At 45.7% G+C, this 23,365-nt stretch overlaps 1 protein-coding gene across 1 annotated transcript in view; it reads left to right on the forward strand.

Annotated features, from left to right (window-relative positions):
* LOC146854137 (cystine/glutamate transporter-like) overlaps positions 1-23,365 on the forward strand; it is a 478,984-nt gene that overhangs the window by 181,726 nt on the left and 273,893 nt on the right. The window contains exon 4 of the mRNA XM_085651904.1: positions 449-574. Within this exon, the coding sequence (XP_085508030.1) occupies positions 449-574 (126 nt within the window). The remainder of the gene's footprint in view (positions 1-448; positions 575-23,365) is intronic.

Below are 23,365 nucleotides of genomic sequence, written 5' to 3' on the forward strand. Positions count from 1 at the left end.
TTCATACCATAGTAGTAGCCCAGGTTTCTCCTGATGTTTGCACTAATGATGCTTTTGTAATGTTGGGTGAAAGATCGGGTGGATTTCATTAAGCAGCATTCATTGAGAAGCAATGGCCAGGGTGAATATAAAAGATCCTGGTATGATTTTGGAATCAAAAAGTACACTGAGAATATAGAAATAAGCATGTGCGATGCTATAGAGTTTGGGTTGTGGAGGCCGAAATGTGATGTAGCACCAGGAATCGGCATTTCTGAGAGACTGTGGTTCTATTATTATTAATTGATTTTGCATTTATTTGGAGAAAATAAACACTATGTTCCCCATGTTTTAAGTGATTAATAGTTCTTCGAAAGTGAAAATATATTTAAAGTGGTATTGAAACTCTAAACCTCAGTCCATCATGGAAGTTCTGTCAGATCTGAACCATCTCTCCATTTTCCCACAGGTCTAGTTATAGCATTGAATTGCTGGAGTGTTACCTGGGCCGCCAACCTACAAACTGCTCTTATGGTTCTAAAACTTGTGACCATCACTCTGATTATTGTTCCTGGAATGGTGGCTCTCTTTTCAGGTAAGACAAATAGGACAAATGTGTGCATATTGAGAGAGTGGAAAGAATAGCAGGGGTCTGAGGAATTCCTCCTGCTATGAGAGACTTCTGGTGCACTGCTGCTCGGAAGATGAAGTCCACTTGTGTCCTGAGGTACTCAGGATGCAAGAGGACCTCATCACCCCACCAGCAGTGCGCCAGAATCCGCGTTTGCAGAGTGCTGTAAAAAGGGGCGTGACCTCGGACCACCTCTCTGCAACGCAGCTCTGTGGCACTTACTGGAGGTACCTGGTGGGCTAGTTGGCCCTCAGGGACCCTCAGGATTGAAGGCGACTTAATCCCCCAATTTACAACGCGCCAGGGGGCACATTTGCACACTTGTTTTGTTAGGCCCGGCCCCCTCCCTGCACCACTGTGCAAACGTGCCCCCTGGCTCGTTGTAAATTGGGGGATTAATTCCCCTCAAGTCCTTAGTGTCCGGGGCCAACTAGCCCACCAGGTACCTCCAGTAAGCACCACAGAGCTGCGTTGCAGAGAGGTGTTAAAACGGGCATGGCCTCGGAACACCTCTCTGTAACGCAGCTCTGTGGCTCATACTGGAGGTACCTGGTAGACGCGTTGGACCCCAGGGACCCTCAGGATTAAAGGGGACTTAATTCCCCAATTTACAACGTGCCAGGGGGCACATTTGCACACTTGTTTTGTTAGACCCTGCCTCTCTCCCTGCACCACTGTGAAAACGCCCCCCCTGGTGCATTGTAAATTGGGGGATTAATTCCCCTTAAGTCCTGAGGGTCCCTGGGGGCCAACTGGCCCACCAGGTACCTCCACTATGCGCCACAGAGCTGCGTTGCAGAGAGATTTAAAAAGCGGCATGGCCTCGGAACACCTCTCTGCAACGCAGCTCTGTGGCGCATACTGGAGGTACCTGGTGGGCTAGTTGGCCCCCAGGGACCCACAGTATTCAAGGGGAATTAAATTAATTCCCCAACTTACAAAGTGCCAGGGGGCACATTTGCTGAGTGCTGCAGTGAGTGGGCGGGGCCTCCGGCGCGATGCTGGCTTTTTTTTAAAATTTATTTTTTGTAGAAAGGGGGCTGTGTGGCCCCCTTCTTTTACAATATTTGGGTCCCTGGGGACCCCATCCCCCAGTGCCTGACCCGTTTTTTACTTTTTTTTTTTAAACAGGAAGGGGCCACGCGGCCCCCCCCCCTCCCGAGGCCAATTTCGGCCCCGGGGACCACATCCCTCGGGCATGGCCTCTTATTTTTTTTATTATTTATTTATTGATGGAGGGGGGCCCCCCTTCTGGGCTACTTCGGGCCCCAGGGACCCCATCCCCCAGGGCAGGCCTTTTGTGTTGGGGACCGTGGAGGGAGCCCCAATGCCCCCACGGTCCCGCTGGCTCCCCGCCTCTTGCGGGAGCCGGCATTGCTTTTGAGCAAGGGGAGCTGCTGACATGCAGCTCCCCTTGCTCAAATGCAATTCTGCTTTGCTTCCTTGAAGCGAGAGCAGGTTTCCCTGCTCTCGCTTCAAGGAAGCAAAGCAGCGTTTGCTATGGCAGGGCAGGAGCCGTGCTCCTGCCCTACCATAGCAAACAGCAGTTTCCCGGGGGTGGGCACCCCGGGACACTGCAGGATACAGCCCTGGGGGGTGGTGGTCCCCAGGGCCATCAAGAGCTCCAGGAGGGTGACCGCGTGGCCCCCTCACAATGTTTAAAGCCCCGGAGAGGTAGTGGTCCCCGGGGCTTGGGGGTCCATAATGGACCCTCACATTTAAATAAAGATTGCCCCGGGGAGGTGATGGTCCCCGGGGCTTGTGGGGGCCCCCGCTATTATTTTTTTGACGATGCTCCCGAGACCTGACCCACCCAGGGGCCTCATTTTCTAAAATCTTTCGGCGGGATTCACGACCCCAACGCGAATTCTGCCAAAATTATAAAAAGAAAATGCTTTTTTGAGCACTAGGGTCCTTGTTGGACCCCCTGAGCAGGTCTAGGGGGTCAGGGTGATTCTACCCTGCCTCCTTTTCTTCTTTTTTAACCTCTTTTTCACTGTTTTCTTGTGACTCGGTTCTACCGAGTCACAAGATGGCTGCCAACAGTTCCTGGTTTGGAGTGTTAGCAGCCAATCAGAGTGAAGCTCTCGCAAACCCTCCTCGGTGCTCAGATATATACATTTTTCTTACTTTAATTTCCCAGCAACTACTGAACGGATTTACACCATTTAACAAAAAAGGACTCTTTCTGGACCAAGGGCTACCTTTTTGCCAAATTTGGTGTAATTCCGTTCAGCAGTTCAGGCTGAAGCTTTGTCTAAAGTTTCCTATGGAAATTAACATGGGGAAAACGCGTTTTGGGACCCCCCTTTTTTCTCGGCCTCCGCTTGACGAATCACCCCAAAACATTCAAGACAGGAGCTGACAGGAGTGGGCCACTAGTTTTGAAAATTTAGTGAAGATTCGTGAAACGACACCAAAGTTATTAATAGGAAGAAAATATTTTGTTTTGCTTATAACTTTGGCGTTGTTTGATGAATCTTCAAGTGAGTGAGTGAGAGGTCGGCGGAGCGTAGCTGGCGGTTGGGGATGTAGAAGGAGAGCCGTCTGTTGAGGTAGGCTGGGCCGGTCTTGTGGAGGGCTTTGTGTGCGTGGATGAGGAGCTTGAAGGATATCCTCTTGTTGATGGGGAGCCAGTGCAGATTTCTCAAGTGGGGGGTGATGTGGCCGTGTCGTGGTACGTCGAGGATCAGTCGCGGCGAGGCGTTTTGGATGCGCTGTAGTCGTTTGATGAGCTTGGTCGGGGCTCCCGCGTAGAGGGCGTTTCCGTAGTCGAGTCTGCTGCTGACGAGGGCCTGGGTGACTGTCTTTCTTGTATTTGTCGTGATCCATCTGTAGATCTTGTGGAGCATGCGGAGGGTGTTGAAGCAGGAGGAGGAGATGACGTTGACTTGCTTGGTCATTGAGAGCGTTGAGTCGAGGATGAATCCCAGGTTGCGTGCGTGGTCGGTGGGTGTAGGGGCTGGCCCCAGTGCCGTCGGCCACCAGGAGTCGTCCCAGGCTGAGGGGTTGGAGCCGAGGATGAGGACCTCCGTCTTGTCCGAGTTCAGCTTCAGGCGGCTGATCTTCATGCAGTCGGCAACGGCCTTCATTCCTTTGTGGAGGTTGGCTTTGGCAGTGATGGGGTCCTTGGTGAGGGAGAGGATCAGTTGAGTGTCGTTTGCGTAGGAGATTATGTTGAGGTTGTGCTGTCGGGTGACGTGTGCGAGCGGGCCATGTAAATGTTGAACAGTGTCGGGTTGAGGGAGAATCCCTGGGGTATGCCGCAGATGATCTCGGAGGCTTTGGCACCACTGCTCACCTGCTGTCATTGGTGTGTGTCCAAACACGACGGCCAGCTGGGTTCACAATTCAGATGTAGTTTTGATTGCCAGGATGATGTACACCTCATGGATCCCTTTTTGTTATTGAGCATTGTGATATGTGAAGTGGATGCGGCCATATCACCTGAAGCAGTGTGGAAGAACTGGGACATGTGGCGTCATCGTTATCCTATTTATACGTACGCCAGGCCAGCGTAGAGGTGTGAATAATTATTCCGGGGCCCTGGGCGTTGTTCAGTTCCTGCCTGGGCAGGAAGTGTACTTATGTGTGTGTCCCTGTTGCAGTTTTGACGTTGTACAATCGCAATTTACATTAATGTAGCATGTACCGAGAGGGCGGCAACTATCGCTAATGAGATGCTGTCCGAAAACATTGAATGGACAACATCACATGTCGTTGTCAAGCTGGTGGACATGTGCAGACATGCATGTCAATGGTGTGCGGTATTATTGAAAGTGTTGCTATCGTGAAGCGCACACATGTGAATGTGCTCGGATGGAGGGAGGATCAGCAGTGAGGTTACGTCATACAGAGTGATAACGCTCATTACAGTCAAGCAATGCATGTCAAACATGAAGCTGAAAGTCTCACATATGACACACTACTATACTGGTAAAGCCTGACAACAGAGCATACTGCAACACAAATCTACACATTACTCTTTGCTGTTTGTCACATGTGATCTAAGATGTGCACTCTGCCCGTGGCTGATGATACCCCTTCAAACCACCAATACCCAGGCCGAAAGGCAGCAAAATAATGCGCGCACACACACACCAGGAGCATCGTGTAACACACATTTGTTTTTTGATGTAACATTTCAGATGCATGGCTATCACATGTAGAAGGCTACTGTACAGAGCATGATTATTGATCAAGATGATGGTTGCATGTTGTGTGTACTATAAAATATGTGTACACAGCAAAAAACTTTTCAAAAAAGCTCTGTAAGCAGAAGAGGTGTAGAGAAAATGACTAAAATGGGTGGGGTCCTCCAACTGCTACAATGGGAAATGTTATGAACCAATCAAAACCTTTTTTTAAGGTCACATGGCAATCGCGCACCTAGCACACAAGGAGGCCGCGCCCGACGTGATTTTGAGAAAATATATTTACCATAATATAAGTTTATTACAGTTAGAAATATATAAATGTGGAAAATATTTTAGATTATCGCTTGCTCTCATATACACTTTGAACTTATTTAGATATAGTTTTGAGACATAAAAAAATAAATGAGGGAATGGCGTACCCGGCACGATACCATATGTCTATGACATAACACAGGGCCTGGCAGCGTGCACTCGTCGTATACGGAATGCGCATCATTCGCGACCCTATACGTATATGACGTAACGCGCATATTGGTACCGCGCATCCGTCGCATACCAAACTAGGAGCTGGCGTGACCTTATACGTATATGATGTTAGGCACGACACGGTGCTACGAAGCCGTTGGATACGAAATGCACATCCTTAACGAGTTTCGCAATATGGCAGATAGGAGTCGCGTGGTGATGGAGCTTGGTACACTACCGGTTACAGAGTCTAGTTTTCTAAAAAAAAAAAATATATACATACATTTTGGGGAAGATATAAAAAATTACATAATTTTCAAATAAAAAAAATAAGGATTATAGGATTCCGAAATATCACCATAAAATTAGAAAAAATATAGGTTTTATAAATATTAAAATATGAAATTAACATTTAAAAAACTTTTGAATTCACTGAAAAAACCATAGGTTTTACAGACGTTATAGTTAGGAATTAGCATTTAAAAAACCTTTGAAATTCACTGAAAAAAACCATAGATTTTACAGACGTTATAGTTAGGAATTAGCATTTAAAAAACCTTAGAAATTCACTGAAAAAACCATAGGTTTCAGGGACGTTATAGTTAGTTGGACATTCGCCCGTTATTTAGTTGAGCTAACTATAGCTTGCGCGCCCGCAATGCACTGGTGATGACGTCACATATTACATCACTAATGACATGGTCAGTGACATCACTGATGACATCACTGATGACATCTCAAATTACATCACTGATGACATCATCCACATGATAATCTGATGCACATACTGATGCCCTAATATAAACTTTGATACACGCACTCTAAAATACAGATTACTATTTTTGAAACCATACACACAAAAATGCCAGATACTACATACCACCCACTATTTCCTAGGTCTACACACATACAGTCACTTATACATGCAGTTAATAATCAATACAGTACTATAATATGCACTTATACACCTATACATACAGTCACACTCTGCCACTCATCCATACAGTTACTCTCACACCTAGTCAGTCATGCAAAGAATCTATCACATACCCATTAAATCATGTATACAGTTATACCACATCACTTATTTATGCAGATACTAACACATACTTACTGTCTTATACAATCACTGATATAAGCAGACACTCATTTATACACCCACTCTTCAAATAACTTACTCTCACGTATAGTCATTTATATACTCCAACACTCACGTATACTGTCATAAAACATATGTTGCTACTCACACATAAAAACACACAAGATGATGGACGGAATGTTGCACATTGGCAAAACAGTCACAGATCTGGGTTTAATCCATCGTTGTTTTGCTCACCACGCCACCCCAGTTTAGACATGGCCATATGCAAATCAGTCTTGACCCTGTGCCTCATGGGAACCGCCCAGCCCGAACTGCAAAGCCATGTCTTCCCTGGACCGGAATCAAGCATCCTAGGACCAGTTTCTGGGATTAACCCCTCTTCAGCCAGGATAGCTTGACTCCAGTGGCGTAGTGAGCACAGGACCCACGTCTGGGCATACCCTTCCCACATAGGGCGAACAGCAAAACACACAAGATGATGGACGGAATGTTGCACATTGGCAAAACATTCACACCCAGTCACAGATCTGGGTTTAATCCATTGTTATTTTGCTCACCATGCCACCCCAGTTCAGACATGGCCATATGCAAATCAGTCTTGACCCTGCACCTCATGGGAACAGTCCAGCCCGAACTGCCAAGCCATGTCTTCCCTGGACCGGAATCAAGCATCCTAGGACCGGTTTCGGGGTTTCACCCCTCTTCAGCCAGGATAGCTTGACTCCAGTGGCGTAGTGAGCACGGGACCCACGTCTGGGCATACCCTTCCCACATAGGGCAAACAGCAAAACACACAAGATGATGGACGGAATGTTGCACATTGGCAAAACATTCACCCCCAGTTCTTTTTGCATTTGTCACCCCGAGTGGGACGGGTACGCTCAGACGTGAGTCCCGTGCTCTCCATGCCACTGGAATCAAGCTGTCCTGGCTGAAGAGGGGTGAAACCCCGAATCCGGTCCTAGGATGCTTGTTTCGAGTCCAGGGAGGACCTAGCCTGGCAGTTCAGGCTGGACTGTTCCCATTGGGCACAGGGTCAAGACTGATTAGCATATGGCTGGGTCCAAACTGGAATGGCATGGTGAGCAAAAACATTATGGATTTAGGCCCAGATCTCTGTACTGGGGTGAATGTATGGCATTGTTCTGCATTCTGTCCATCAATAGTTCCTTTTGCATTTGTCACCCCGAGTGGGACGGGTATGCTCAGACGTGAGTCCCGTGCTCTCCATGCCACTGGAATCAAGCTATCCTGGCTGAAGAGAGGTGAAACCCCGAAACCGGTCCTAGGATGCTTGTCTCCAGTCAAGGGAGGACCTGGCCTGGCAGTTCGGGCTGGACTGTTCCCATTGGGCACAGGGTCAAGACTGATTTGCATATGGCTGGGTCCAAACTGAAATGGCATGGTGAGCAAAAAAACGATGGATTTAGGCCCAGATCTCTGTACTGGGGTGAATGTATGGCATTGTTCTGCATTCTGTCCATCAATAGTTCTTTTTGCATTTGTCACCCCGAGTGGGACGGGTATGCTCAGACGTGAGTCCCGTGCTCTCCATGCCACTGGAATCAAGCTATCCTGGCTGAAGAGGGGTGAAACCCCGAAACCGGTCCTAGGATGCTTGATTCCAGTCCAGGGAGGACCTGGCCTGGCAGTTCGGGCTGGACTGTTCCCATTGGGCACAGGGTCAAGACTGATTTGCATATGGCTGGGTCCAAACTGGAATGGCATGATGAGCAAAAAAACGATGGATTTAGGCCCAGATCTCTGTACTGGGGTGAATGTATGGCATTGTTCTGCATTCTGTCCATCAATAGTTCTTTTTGCGTTACTCACACATATGCCACTGAGACATTCATTCACTCACCAACACACCCATACACACTCGAACTCACCCATACAGCCCTTCCCAGATGCACTTTTTAATCCATACAACCAGTGAATCACCCACTCAGACATCTATGCACATAGTCACACACCGAAAACAACTAGAAAAAGGTACTCAGTCCAACAACATAGAACAAAGGGCCACTCAAAGGCTATAAACAAAATGGGGACCTCACCGAGTATTGAATACAACACTGTGTCAAAAGTTGAGAGTCCATCAGCCCACCCTCATTGGCGGAGCTTCGTCATCTGAGACTCAGAAGGGTTATTGTTTGGGCCCATACTGTTGAACCAGCCGGCTCTGCTGGGTGCCAAACCTGCTTGTCCCTGCACATAGAGACTCCTGACACAGTGTGTAATTCAGACTCAAAATTAAAGCTGAAATGTATGTGCAGTGCTATGTGGTGAAAAGTGTGCTAAAAATGACTACGTGGGCAAAAAGTATGTTTATTAGAGATTGACCATGTGTCATGTTTAAAAATACCAAATAGTCTTGAAAGGATAGACTATTTCCTGATTGGTTTCATAAGGTCGACATGTTTCAGCCGAAACGGTCAACTGACCCGGCTTTCTTCAGGACCTAAATGGATGGAAAAATTGGGCTACTGCAGGAATAACACATCTAGTGAATAATTAAGTGAAAAATGAAAAACACATACAATCTTGTGTGGCAACAGCCACCCTACCAGGCAAGCAACCTTTTTGCTTGGTTTATAAGAACTCGATCTTCTTTCCTAAAAGGTAGGGAAAAATCCAGCCATAAGAGAGGTACACCATCAAATCGCGTACAGCCCTAGTGACCATTGTTCAACAGTGACTGTTTTGACACTGCGTTATTCATCAAAGAAACCAGAACATGGTAACCATTAAAGGGAAAATATATATAATTAAAATTATAAATTCAACTCACCCAGCTTTCTGTGGGAGGACAGCCTCACCTCACCCGGCTGACTGCTCGGAGAAGGAGGCACCGCTCTGTTAATGAGTAAGGAAAACAAGGACAAGTTGTGCATAGATACTTGTCTCTCTATACCCCTTACTCTGCATTTAACAACATCCCACCTCTAAAAAACAAGACTCTAAGAAAGTCGCTCTGAAAGCGAAACTAGCCGTATGTAAGGGAGAGCACCTGTGTTCTATTCATAGACCAACCAGACAAACTCATCCAGGTATGTAAACGGATGGAGGAATGCACCAATGTGGAGACTACAGGCGGTGCATTCAAACGTAAAACCAACCTTGTTCAGATTCTTGAAACATAACCTTACTCTATATATTTGCTGCTATCAATTCAACGTAGGATTACTACACCTCTGTTAGTTCTTTGGTATCAGGTTGTACTCACTACTATCCTTGCTACAAACATCAGAATGCAGACATGCACCAAATGTCTATTTAAGCTCTTATCACAATTTCAAATTGCTTCCACCCTTACCTGTCCGTTGATACCTCGATCTGGACTCCGCGTAGTCTGGGAGGTGACGGCAGGAGGGGGAGGGCTCTTTAAATACCCGCGCTGATTGGAACGATCATCGGCTCCAAGCGCAGGTGAGGGTAATCATAGTCTAAGAGGGGCCGCCTATTTGTGGTGTACATGTGCCGGACGCGAGACACATGTCTCTAACGCATGCGCAATCCTGGGCATAGCGCAAGAGAAGGAACAGCGTCTCTCTGCTGTTCAGCGTTCCACTGCTCTCTAGCACATGCGCGTTCCTCTAACTAGCGCGAGAGTGTGCACAACGTACATCTCCTGCTCATGGCTGTGTTTAACTTAAGTAGAAACAACAGTTACTAAGTAGGAACGTCAGACACTAACAAAACACCTGCAGAGGGATCAGGCACAGTCCACACGAACCAGTTCAGGACTATAAACACATGGGTTGCTCAAATCACATAAGGGCCAACTGGACAAGCGAACTGTCGATGCTATCATGATGTCAGCTCAGAGTCATTTTATGTGCCAGACCCCATACACCAATGCTCAAGTGCCCCGTGGAGGCAAATCCCTTATACTATTCGTGTGCAAGCCACCACGGTCACACATCCTCATTAATGATGTAGCTCGCTATGTCAAGGGAGCGTTCACGGTGATGATGGACTACTAGATGTATGTTTGGGGAGAGGGCCTGGGACCACTAGCACTATCTAATCCCTAACCAGATAACGAACACCGTAGGGATCTCTATTCTAAGTAGGTTGGAACCAGAGGTGCTTGTATTAACTCGTCCATATCTCAAGAGAGGCAAACATAACAGGCTCCTACAATCGAAACTTTTAAAGATGTTCATTCATAGGGATGAGTAGTAATTTAGCAGAGCACCAGAGCTTAGAGCTATCAAAGACCTTGAGAAGTGGCTCATGATAGGGTCCTAATCTGTTATCTTAACAACAAAAAGTATCACTGAGCAGTTATAGAAGTTACGGACCAGCAAGTTAGATGGAAGTCCATGGAATGTTGTCATTAAGACCATGCACATCTGTTTTCATTTTGAAAATCCAACGTTGCTCTCGCAGAAACAGAAAACGAGTGATATCTGTTGAGGAATCAAAGGTCGCTCTAAAATGACCCACCTCAAGTCCTCGGCTCTGTGTTGTTTGGCCAGGAAGTGGTCTGTAAGGCAAGTGGACTGTTTCCTGCATCGAATTGTGCTCTTATGCTCGCTGATAGGGAGCTTGACTTTGCATGTGGTATGTCCAATGTAGTGTAAGGCGCACGGGCATGTGATCATATAAATCAGGCACTCAGAATTGCAGTTTGTATGGCTGTTAAGTATCCAAGGCCGACTGGTGCCTATGTCGACCGATGTAACCTTCATTGTCTGAGGACAAACACTACACGAGCCGCAAGGATAGTGACCTCGTACAGGGGGTAATGACCACAAGGTATTGTCAGTACGTGTAGGTCCTGTGCGTGGTCGTGTGTGTACCAGGCTATTACGCAGACTCGGGCCCTTTCTGAACGCAAACAAGGGAGATGGGATATTATCCGAGGCTACATTCAAAATGTGCCAATGTCTGCGTACGGTTTTCTGTAACCTATTGGATAAGGTTGAAAAGGTGGTTACAAAAGTCATCCTGTCATTAGGGGTCCTAGAGACACTGTCATCCAGCAGCGCATCTCGATTATTATTAGATGCCCTCTTCCACGCCTGACGTACTAGTCGCTTGGGATACCGGCGTGATTGAAGTTGAGATGCCAATTCTTTTGCATGTTTGTCAAATAGATCCTTAGTGGAGCAGTTCCTCCTGATCCGTAGGAACTGGCCCATAGGGAGATTCTCTCTGAGGGCCCTGGGATGGTAGCTGTCAAATGAGAGTAACGAGTTCCTTGACATAGGTTTCTTAAAGAGTTCACAATGTAAGATGTTTCCAACAGGAAAGATGGAGATGTCAAGAAAAGATAATCTCTGTTTACTATGCTCAATAGTGAACTTTAAGAAAGCATTTTGTTCATTGAGCCAGATGTGAAAACCCTGGATCTCTTGGATAGTGCCGCGCCAGACCACCAGTACATCGTCGATGTACCTCTTCCACAACACCAGATGTTTGAAGAAAGGGTTGTTGTGGTTCAGTACATGATGTTGTTCGAATAGATGAACATAGAGGTTGGCAAGGCTTGGCGCAAAAACGCTCCCCATGGATGTGCCAGAGATTTGTAAGAAGATCTGATCTTCGAATCTGAAAAAATTCTCAGTCATGGCTATCCTGGTACACTCCATGATGAAAGCTACGGGGGTTATACTATCCAAGTTCCGTGCTTCTAGAAGTCCTTTAATAGAATCCAGAGTTTCGATTTGCGGAATGCAAGTGTAGAGTGACTCTACATCAAAACTAGCCAAAATATCGGTACTGATGTCAAACTCGATATCTGGCAGCATCCGCAAAACATCAGCAGTATCCTTAAGGTAGGTAGGCATTTCTAAGACCATTGGTCGTAGGAAGACATCTACAAACTTGGATAGAGGCTCCAGCAGTGAACCTATCCCAGAGATGATGGGACGTCCTGGGGGAGGCCGTTTGCTTTTGTGAATCTTAGGGAGGCAGTAAAAATAGGGCATCACCGGGCTAGTGGTCACCAGGAAACAAGCTTCCTGCTGTGTTATCCACCCTTCTGCCTCTCCTTCCTCTACCAGATGTTTTATCTCCAAAGTAAGTCTTGGAGTGGGATCTATTTCTAAGATCCGATAGGATTTGGTGTCCAAGAGTTGCCGAAGGCATTCAGTTCGATACACGGCAGTGTCTTGTTAGACCGTAGCGCCCCCTTTGTCCGCTGGCTTGATAATAACGGACGTGTCTTTGGTTAGATTTTGGAGGGCCAGTTTGTCTTTTCTAGAAAAGTTGCAAAAATTCGTAGGTCGTGCCTCGCATAATGCCATCACATCAGAGATCACCGCCTTCTCAAAAGTGCACACCTGAGAGGGAACCTGATGTGCCAGAGGGGTGAAATTACTTTTAGGGCGTAATCCAGTATTAACGGGGTTAGGGTCTTGGGTGAAAACGGTGTCATCATTCGGCTCCCTATTCTTAAAGAAAAAATGGTGTCGGACTTTCCGGAAAAAAAATTCCAACTCACATCGCAGTGTGAATGGATCGCCCAAATGAGTGGGCACAAAACCGAGCCCTCTATTAAGGACACTGAATTCATCATCCGTGAGAGTCCTGGAGCTAAGGTTCACTACAAGATCATTCATTCGGTTGCGCTGGGGGTTGGTTGGAGATTGCCCCTCCTGCTCCGGGTGTTCGGGAATGTCGGATCTGGTTGCCAATGAACAGATGGAGTGCCTCTCCGTTTGCCCCTCGTGCGGCCTAGGCCCTGTTCTAAAAAAGACTGAGTGGGATAGAATTGTTGCGATGGTGGCGGGAAAGGTGGCAAGTGTGGTGGAAAAGGAGAGGGAGGATAACCCCAGGGGGCCGGTGGCCACCATTGTCCTTGGCTGGGGTAAAAACCTTGTGTTCCACGTCGTTTATTGTATCTCCGGGACTGACCTCTCCCACGTCCTCGAGGGAACCCATTGGTGGAAGAGTCAGAGTCCGTGGATCCGAACTCGGACCCAGAGGAGGAGTAGTTAGATCCATAGCGCCTCCCTTTGTTGTTGAAGAGTGGGGCCACATACGTATCACTGGTGTATGGGTAAATTTTCTCCCACGAGAAACGAGCCAGATCTTTTTTAAACTTGTCAATCTTGTTAATCAGGATATTATCCCTATATTCTTTGTTAGTTTTGTTTGCCTCGTCCAGATGTTTTTTGTACAAGGCCGAAGTGATAGTGGTTTTGATCTGCCCCTCTAATGTCTGGATTTCAATAAGGATTGCATCTGCTTGGCGCTTGGCCGTGCTGATAATTAAGATTAACCAGTCACAGGTGCAGCGCCAAGCGATGAGGGACCAATCTCGCATGAACTGCTTGTCCGTGAGAAACAGTCTGGGTGCGTTGGTGACTATCAAACCGGTCGGGGCACACTTGCCTCTCAGATATTCAGCAATGATCGACCCGTGGACTGCAGTGCGTGAGTGTGTATTCTTGAGACTGAGCAATGTGGCCAAGTCATCCTTTGGATGTCCTATCACATCTGGCAAGGAATCTAGGATACTGGGATTATCAGCAAGTATGTTGCTAAGTGTTTCGTCATCAAAAGCTAGGCCAGCAAAGTCTGCCATTCTAGAGCGAATTAAAATAGAGTCAGGGAAAAGAGGGAGCAGAAAAAGACTACTAGATAGTCTAGAGTCAAGAAAAGGGACCCGCAGCTGAAGCTGCTCAAACAGCAAGAAAACGCGATATACAAGGGTCCAAAGGGAACTAGTTTAACGACTAAAGTACCTTTATTCCCCAAGCAACACTGAAAACAACTAGAAAAAGGTACTCAGTCCAACAACATAGAACAAAGGGCCACTCAAAGGCTATAAACAAAATGGGGACCTCACCGAGTATTGAATACAACACTGTGTCAAAAGTTGAGAGTCCATCAGCCCACCCTCATTGGCGGAGCTTCGTCATCTGAGACTCAGAAGGGTTATTGTTTGGGCCCATACTGTTGAACCAGCCGGCTCTGCTGGGTGCCAAACCTGCTTGTCCCTGCACATAGAGACTCCTGACACAGTGTGTAATTCAGACTCAAAATTAAAGCTGAACTGTATGTGCAGTGCTATGTGGTGAAAAGTGTGCTAAAAATGACTACGTGGGCAAAAAGTATGTTTATTAGAGATTGACCATGTGTCATGTTTAAAAATACCAAATAGTCTTGAAAGGATAGACTATTTCCTGATTGGTTTCATAAGGTCGACATGTTTCAGCCGAAACGGTTAACTGACCCGGCTTTCTTCAGGACCTAAATGGATGGAAAAATTGGGCTACTGCAGGAATAACACATCTAGTGAATAATTAAGTGAAAAATGAAAAACACATAAAATCTTGAGTGGCAACGGCCACCGTACCAGGCAAGCAACCTTTTTGCTTGGTTTATAAGAACTCGATCTTCTTTCCTAAAAGGTAGGGAAAAATCCAGCCATAAGAGAGGTACACCATCAAATCGCGTACAGCCCTAGTGACCATTGTTCAACAGTGACTGTTTTGACACTGCGTTATTCATCAAAGAAACCAGAACATGGTAACCATTAAAAGGAAAATATATATAATTAAAATTATAAATTCAACTCACCCAGCTTTCTGTGGGATGACAGCCTCACCTCACCCGGCTGACTGCTCGGAGAAGGAGGCACCGCTCTGTTAATGAGTAAGGAAAACAAGGACAAGTTGTGCATAGATACTTGTCTCTCTATACCCCTTACTCTGCATTTAACAACATCCCACCTCTAAAAAACAAGACTCTAAGAAAGTCGCTCTGAAAGCGAAACTAGCCGTATGTAAGGGAGAGCACCTGTGTTCTATTCATAGACCAACCAGACAAACTCATCCCGGTATGTAAACGGATGGAGGAATGCACCAATGTGGAGACTACAGGCGGTGCATTCAAACGTAAAACCAACCTTGTTCAGATTCTCGAAACATAACCTTACTCTATATATTTGCTGCTATCAATTCAACGTAGGATTACTACACCTCTGTTAGTTCTTTGGTATCAGGTTGTACTCACTACTATCCTTGCTACAAACATCAGAATGCAGACATGCACCAAATGTCTATTTAAGCTCTTATCACAATTTCAAATTGCTTCCACCCTTACCTGTCCGTTGATACCTCGATCTGGACTCCGCGTAGTCTGGGAGGTGACGGCAGGAGGGGGAGGGCTCTTTAAATACCCGCGCTGATTGGAACGATCATCGGCTCCAAGCGCAGGTGAGGGTAATCATAGTCTAAGAGGGGCCGCCTATTTGTGGTGTACATGTGCCGGACGCGAGACACATGTCTCTAACGCATGCGCAATCCTGGGCATAGCGCAAGAGAAGGAACAGCGTCTCTCTGCTGTTCAGCGTTCCACTGCTCTCTAGCACATGCGCGTTCCTCTAACTAGCGCGAGAGTGTGCACAACGTACATCTCCTGCTCATGGCTGTGTTTAACTTAAGTAGAAACAACAGTTACTAAGTAGGAACGTCAGACACTAACAAAACACCTGCAGAGGGATCAGGCACAGTCCACACGAACCAGTTCAGGACTATAAACACATGGGTTGCTCAAATCACATAAGGGCCAACTGGACAAGCGAACTGTCGATGCTATCATGATGTCAGCTCAGAGTCATTTTATGTGCCAGACCCCATACACCAATGCTCAAGTGCCCCGTGGAGGCAAATCCCTTATACTATTCGTGTGCAAGCCACCACGGTCACACATCCTCATTAATGATGTAGCTCGCTATGTCAAGGGAGCGTTCACGGTGATGATGGACTACTAGATGTATGTTTGGGGAGAGGGCCTGGGACCACTAGCACTATCTAATCCCTAACCAGATAACGAACACCGTAGGGATCTCTATTCTAAGTAGGTTGGAACCAGACGTGCGTGTATTAACTCGTCCATATCTCAAGAGAGGCAAACATAACAGGCTCCTACAATCGAAACTTTTAAAGATGTTCATTCATAGGGATGAGTAGTAATTTAGCAGAGCACCAGAGCTTAGAGCTATCAAAGACCTTGAGAAGTGGCTCATGATAGTGTGGAAATGTGGATTTTCCTGATCAGTTATGTCCCCTATCTTGGACCCCAACGGATCTATATGCATGTTACAAGTACATGTATGTTCCCTCCAGTTCCAGTTTCTAAGACGCAAACATATGTGTGTCTACCGTCGACATGTTCTCTGTTAGATCCGCCATCACAGGGCTGGATATTCGATTCCTAAGTATGAAAGGCCACCGACTTTATATGGCTAAGTTACTTCATTTTTACAGTTCAGGCAAGTAGGCCCGATTCTGTCCTCAAGCCTTTCCCTGCTCTCTGTCTCTGACAGCTTCAGCTTGAGCTCGCATCTGTATCCATGAACTTTGTCCTACTCCCTGTGCAGCTAACGGTGCCTGCCTCGGCCAGTTTTCGCCTGTCTGCCAAGAAGTTGTATTTCACCTTCGAATTATCTATTTTGCTCTCCAGCCGATGCATTCCTGTCCAGTGATTTAGGTAAACATTTCCTTTTGCTCACAAGCAAAGGACTCAGCCTTTCCGTCCTCCTGCAAGTGATTCATAGCCCTGTTGCCATGGAAAGTTTTCTGCCCCTCGCATCTCATATAGACACTTAGACGCTTGTACACGTACACAGTCAGTATAGAATAGATTCTGTCCGAGAGTCTCTTCCTTGTGGATAACATAGTTCTTTAAACATAGGATGTTAGATATGATTTGGGATTAGGTTGACTTGACCCCCAGACTTCTCGTCTCCACATGTAGAGCTAAATGTCAAGTCCCCTTCACCCCCTAGTTGCACGTCAATTACACGTCATACTGCTGCGCGCGCATCTATGCCAAGTATTATCTTATAGATCCACCTATGTCTGATAAAGCAAACCAATCATGTTTCTTTTATTCCTTATTACGCCTAGTTTCGATTATGTCACTGTTTTGTCACTTTTCTTATCAAATGTTACGCCTTCTACATTCGTTTCATTGTAATGTACTTATTATAAAAATACATGTCTGTTAATAAATTATTGTACTTCACTTCCTGAACCCTCGTGGTGACGGAACCTGAAGGCCGCGACTCGAGTCGGCCATTTTGAATGGAATAAAGCCCATTAGAAAACCTCTTATACCACGGATTCTGCCTCTTGTTATTTTGAGCTATTTACTTTATATTAAGATTCCGTATGAAATTCAGTCCGGTATTTTTATTTACCACATAATGGCGCCCGAACAGGGACACTTTCTCATCTCACGCGCCGGCGGTGCGTTGCAGGCCCGGTCTCCTGCCACAGCTGGACGGACCATAAACGCGTACCAGCAGGATTTCCTGTAAGCTCCCTCCGGTCAAGCGGGGGCGACTGAGGCTGCGATCAACCCAGACGAGGCGGTGAGAAGTGCGAAGTATCCCGACCAGAGCCTAGCTGAGAGAGCAAGATCCGAGGTATACAGAGGCCCACCAGGTTTTCCGAAATCCCGACGTCCAGAGGGTCCGATGTCCGCAGTTATCGAGTCCTGTCCATTCTCTGAGGCCTTCCGTTTCAAGGAGCTACTCGGTGAGTACCATCGCCGGGGAGGCGTGTTGACGCGCACATAGGTTGTGCCGGTCAAGACGGATTTGGGTACACAAATCCGGTCTGCACTGTTTAGCAGTGTATATGTACTGTTTAGCAGTATATCAAGTATTCCGAAGTATTCAGTTATTGTCAAGAATTCAGCGTGGTGATTAGTTAAGCAGACTGTCATCATTGTCGATCATTGTTATAATGTTTAATGTTTAATGTTTAAAGTATTCAGAAATGTCTTGCATATTGTGGTATGAATGACTGTTCATTGTTCACTGTTCATTATTGTGTTTCTCGTATTAAGCAAGTTCAAGAGTAAGTATCAGATCAGTTGTCAATATGCCGTTCTTCTCGAAGTTAAGACAGATTACTACCAGAAAAGGGGTGCTTGAAGAAGCAGTTCCTATTCCTCCTAGAGACACTCCAGGACATTTCATGTACCATAAGCATGGCTTAGATGCCATATTGTTTCTTGATCTATGGGTAGATTATACCAAAGGATTACCGGAAAGTCAAAGGTGGCCCATAGCGGGAACCTGGGATGCAGAGTGCATCATGAAAGTGGAGGAAGAGTTATGGAAAAGAAAGGTCAGACAGTCACAGAAAGACGCTGTTGAGTTATGGCGTAAAGAATCTCATAGACGAACAGAAAAAGCACGTAGACAAGAAGAGAGGAGTAAAGAAAGTTCAAATAAAGTTCAAGAAAATCTATTAATTGAGGAAGGTATCCGAGTGAGATCAGAACAAGTAAATAGACAAAGAAATGCTCTTATGAATGGTATGTATCCCCTTCTAGCCGAAGGACTACCTAAGGCTGTTACAGAGATGCCAAAAGACTTGCCACCCCCATTATTTCCAATTAAGGTACATCCAAAGGGGCATCCCAGAACCGCAGAAGATGTTTTTCTTTCCTCATATCTAGACGATGCAGCTCCCGAGTATGCTAACGCCACACCACATAGACCGTCTGGCGGAGGGGTTCAACGTCAGGATCAGGTATCTGTCCCCGTGCAACAGCAAGTTCCGACACAAGCGTCGGCAAGCACATCTGTTTCCGCATCTGTCTCCGCAGTCGACTCTACAGGGGTATCGACACCCATAGTTGCTGTGTCACGTTCGACGAACCCATTCACACCCGACGCCCCAGATAGGGCCACGGGAGGTGCTAGCAGTACCTTCACACCACCTAGAATAAATAAACTTGTTTTTCAAGAGTCAGCACATTCACGTACACCTAAGTTCGTAAATGAACGTACGCTTAAGGAACTCCTTGTAAATTGTAGATATGACCCCGTGGTCGGTAAAGAGGACGAAATGGTCCTGGCATCATTACGTATCAGACGAGCCGCAGAGTATTTAGCAAGGTTACCAGGAATGACTACGCATCTAGATAACATATATCATTTTGTTCAAACAGGACGAGATCCAGGATGTATTAACAGAGCTATGGAATTCCAGAAAGTAGAAATACAGGGGGAACTGTTACGTTTCCTCATAAACTGTGTAATCAGAAATCAAGATCGTCCGGGGGTAGACCCGAATGCAATGCTTATTCTTACAAAATGGAGTCAGAATATATCGGAAGGGAGACACGATAAGCAAAATTGTATAATAGCCATGTGCCGAAAAATCCGTAAAGAAATAGAGCGTATTCATGAAGAAAGATTGGGAACAGACGAGTTTGAGCAAGATGAAGTGTCCGAATCAGGGAACTCTGCAAGACAGTCAGAGACCATAGCCTATGTAGGCAGAGGAAGATCTTGTGAAAATACTAGATGTTTTTCTGATCCAATACACTCTGTATGTCCAAATAATAGCAGAACGTATCCGACGCCTGTAATGAATCTGAAGTCTCCTGAACATTTGTTTCAAGCCGCAGATAAAATACTACGAGAACGAAGAGGTTACCACCTCCTCGATTCCATAGATGAGCAAGAATTAGCCAGATCAGCCGTTCACTGGATTGTTAGTCCTGAGAAATACGGTGATGAGACCGTAGCACACACGTTTCTCAACCTCAGTACAGATGAACAACGTTTAGCTGGAATCTATATGATTCAGCAACTCCTCATATTATATAAGAGCCAACATACTGACCCTGGTCCTTTACCTGATATATTAACGGAACTACTCACGAACAGATGGAGAGGTTCTAGTAACAAGCTAATTAAAGAGATATTAGTGTCACGTAAGCAGTATGTCCTTTTTGTAAGTCCAGATTCTCTCTCCTTGCCCCCCAGAGAAAGAGCACCGTACTACATGGATAGACAAAATCCTTTACGGGAAGTGCACCCAATAAAAGGCGAAGACAATGAGTTTCACCGTGTATTTGTTTACACACCCATATCAAAAATGGAATTATTAGAAATGAAGAAAGTAGTACCTAGTCATGACAAAGACCCAGCGGGTTTCCACCGAGAAATTAAAGACATGTTACTGATGGGAGAGTACACCTTTCCTGATATTATGACGATATTAAAGGTGCTTTTGCCTGCTGGCATTTATGAAAAACTGAAAGAAAAAGAGTGGGAAGTGGGAGACCAAAAGATAGACTGGACAGCATTAGCAGAGGAAGAAAGGGGCCGAGCTGCAGGTTCGGGGCTCGGGGATAAAGTTAAACTATTACCAGGTTTACTAGTACAGGTACTGCCACGTTTATTAACTACAAAAAAGGAAGATTGGGGTGCAATCACAGCCTGTAAACAAAAGCAAGATGAAGACACAAGCGATTATTATGCTCGATTTGAAAAATGTTTTGGTATAAATAGTGGTATAAAAGCAAGTAGTGACTCATATCCACATCTATTTGTGACAAAATTAGTGGAAAATGCATTGCCTCCAGTGAAGAATAGAATATTGAAATTCGAGAGTACCTGGCAAAGTAACACTCCGTCGCAAATGCTACAAATGTTACAGTATCATCACAATAGAATTAGGGATGAACAAGAACACGAGCATAGACGCATGAAGGATACAAAAATGAAAATGCTAGTTTCTCAGACAGTACCAGCAGATGGTCACAAAAAGGGTGTGACACATTCTGGTGATTCTGCAGTTCCTGTAAAAGGAACCTGCAATTACTGTAAACAACTAGGCCATTATGTACATGATTGTCAAGTCCTGAAACGTAATATAGCTACAGGTATTGCAAAAGAGAGACCACGATTAGTTAGACAAGATCAGAATGAACAAGGAGCTATGCAGCATGGACAGTCCATGCCAGTTCAGCAACAGTCTATGCCAGCCTCACAGCAACCCATACAGTTTGTGCCAGCTGCACCACCGTTGCCTGCCACTGCCACACAAACCACAACACGACAAATGTATCAGACTGCACAGTATGAATACCCTGAGTATCAGCGTTACGCATGAACCAGCCTAGAGAGGGAAGTTGACTTACCGCTTATCGAGATTCCGGTAGATCAAGAAGGACCTTATGTACATAGTGAATTATTAGGTCAAGATAGAAAATTCTTACTCGATACAGGGGCAAGTCGAACAACCATAAAACGTAGTGAAGTTCCAGGGGCACCCCTCTCAGGCTCTCAAAATGTTTCCCTTGGTTTTTCAGGAAAACCTATTGTTAATGAAGTATCACAGCCTCTACCACTTACGATAGGACCTTTGACACGAACTACAGATTTATTGCTTACTAAATCATGCCCAGAAAATCTGTTAGGAATTAAAACTCTGAAAGCACTAGGAGCCATAATATGTTGTTCTCCGGAAGGAGTAAGGTTGTTTTTGCGTGATTTTAAAGGTCACTATGTGTCTAGAGACATGGATCCCCGACTACAGACTTTACAAGTACATCTATGGGCACAAGGCCCTACGGATGTTGGCTACATGAACATTACACCCTATCGAGTTACATTGAAAGCAGGAGTGGTACTACCACGAATGCGACAATACAAGTTACCGCATGATGCTGTAGTGGCTTTGCTGAAAATCATTGATGAGCTAATTGCCCAGGGAGTAGTTGTAGAAACAGACTCCAATGTATGTAATTCACCGATAATTCCGATTCTTAAACGAACTGATCCTACTGCCCCACCAGTGTACCGATTGGTTATTGATTTGCGTGAACTAAACAAGTGTATTGTACCACAATTCCCTGTGGTCCCTGATATATCATCATTGTTGACAGCAATTGATTCCGAAGCAACATTTTTTACTGTAATTGATCTCAAGAATGCCTTTTTCAGCGTCCCAATAGATCCGGAAAGCCAATACTTGTTCGGATTCAGTTTAAATGGGCGCAGCTTTAAATTCTCACGCGCTCCTCAAGGATTTACAGAAAGCCCCAGCATCTACAGCCAAGCACTGAAACGAGAACTTGACAGTATCCACATGCCAGTCAATACTGCACTGCTTCAATATGTCGATGATCTGCTGATCACCGCGAGAAGCGAGCCAGAATGTGAAAAAGCTTCTCTGACAGTTTTACATTTCCTAGCCGACAAGGGGCACAAGGTGTCCCCTTCTAAGCTGCAATTCTGTGTTCAGCGAGTTATTTATCTTGGTCACTCGCTGTCCAAGGAGGGAAGGCAGCTTACACCAGATCGCATCCAGTTAATTGCTAACATGTCAATACCCCAGACACAAAAGGAGGTGCGGGCTTTCATAGGCCTCACTTCATATTGTAGGCAGTGGATCCCTCAGTACGCATTTCTAGCAAAACCACTCATTCAGTTAACCACACAGGAGGCAGCCACATCGACTGTTCTCCCTTGGACTCAGGAACATACACAAGCTTTTGAAAGCCTAAAGGAAGCCTTATGTCAAGCACCTGTTTTAGCAACACCGTGTTATAACAAACATTTTACACTCTTTGTTACAGAACGCGAAGGTACTGCCTTGTCAGTACTCACTCAGGATCAAGCAGGATCACGTAAGCCATGTGCTTATTTTTCCAGTACATTAGATCCCGTAGCTCAGGCTTTGCCTGCATGCCTGAAATCAGTGGCAGCGACAGCTTTAGCAATCAGACAAAGCGATGCCATAGTATTAGGACACCCATTGACAGTACAAGTACCACATGCAGTAGAGGTTCTTGTGAACCGAACACAAACACAACACTTGACCATAGCAAGACTTACCGGTTATGAACTGACATTGTTTCAACCACACATAGAGATCCGACGGTGTAATACATTGAATCCTGCTACACTATTACCTGTAATTGGAACAGACCCACTAGCTCATGATTGTGTTGAAATCATTGAAATAAAGACGAAACCTAGACAAGACTTGACAGACGTTCCATTGTTAGATCCAGACCTGACGTTGTATGTAGACGGATCGTGCATGAGAACAAGTACAGGAGATTTAGTGGCCGCGTATGCAGTCACAACAGACACTGAAGTTATTGAGACACATTGTATAGATACTCTGTCAGCCCAAGCAGCAGAACTTATTGCTCTAACGCAAGCCTGTATTCAAGCCACAAATAAGAAAGTTAATGTATACACTGACTCACGTTATGCATTCGGAGTTGTACACGACTTCGGCGTGC

This window comes from Triturus cristatus, chromosome 4_1 (genome assembly GCF_964204655.1).
Source record: "Triturus cristatus chromosome 4_1, aTriCri1.1, whole genome shotgun sequence".
Classification (NCBI taxonomy): Eukaryota; Metazoa; Chordata; class Amphibia; order Caudata; family Salamandridae; genus Triturus; species Triturus cristatus.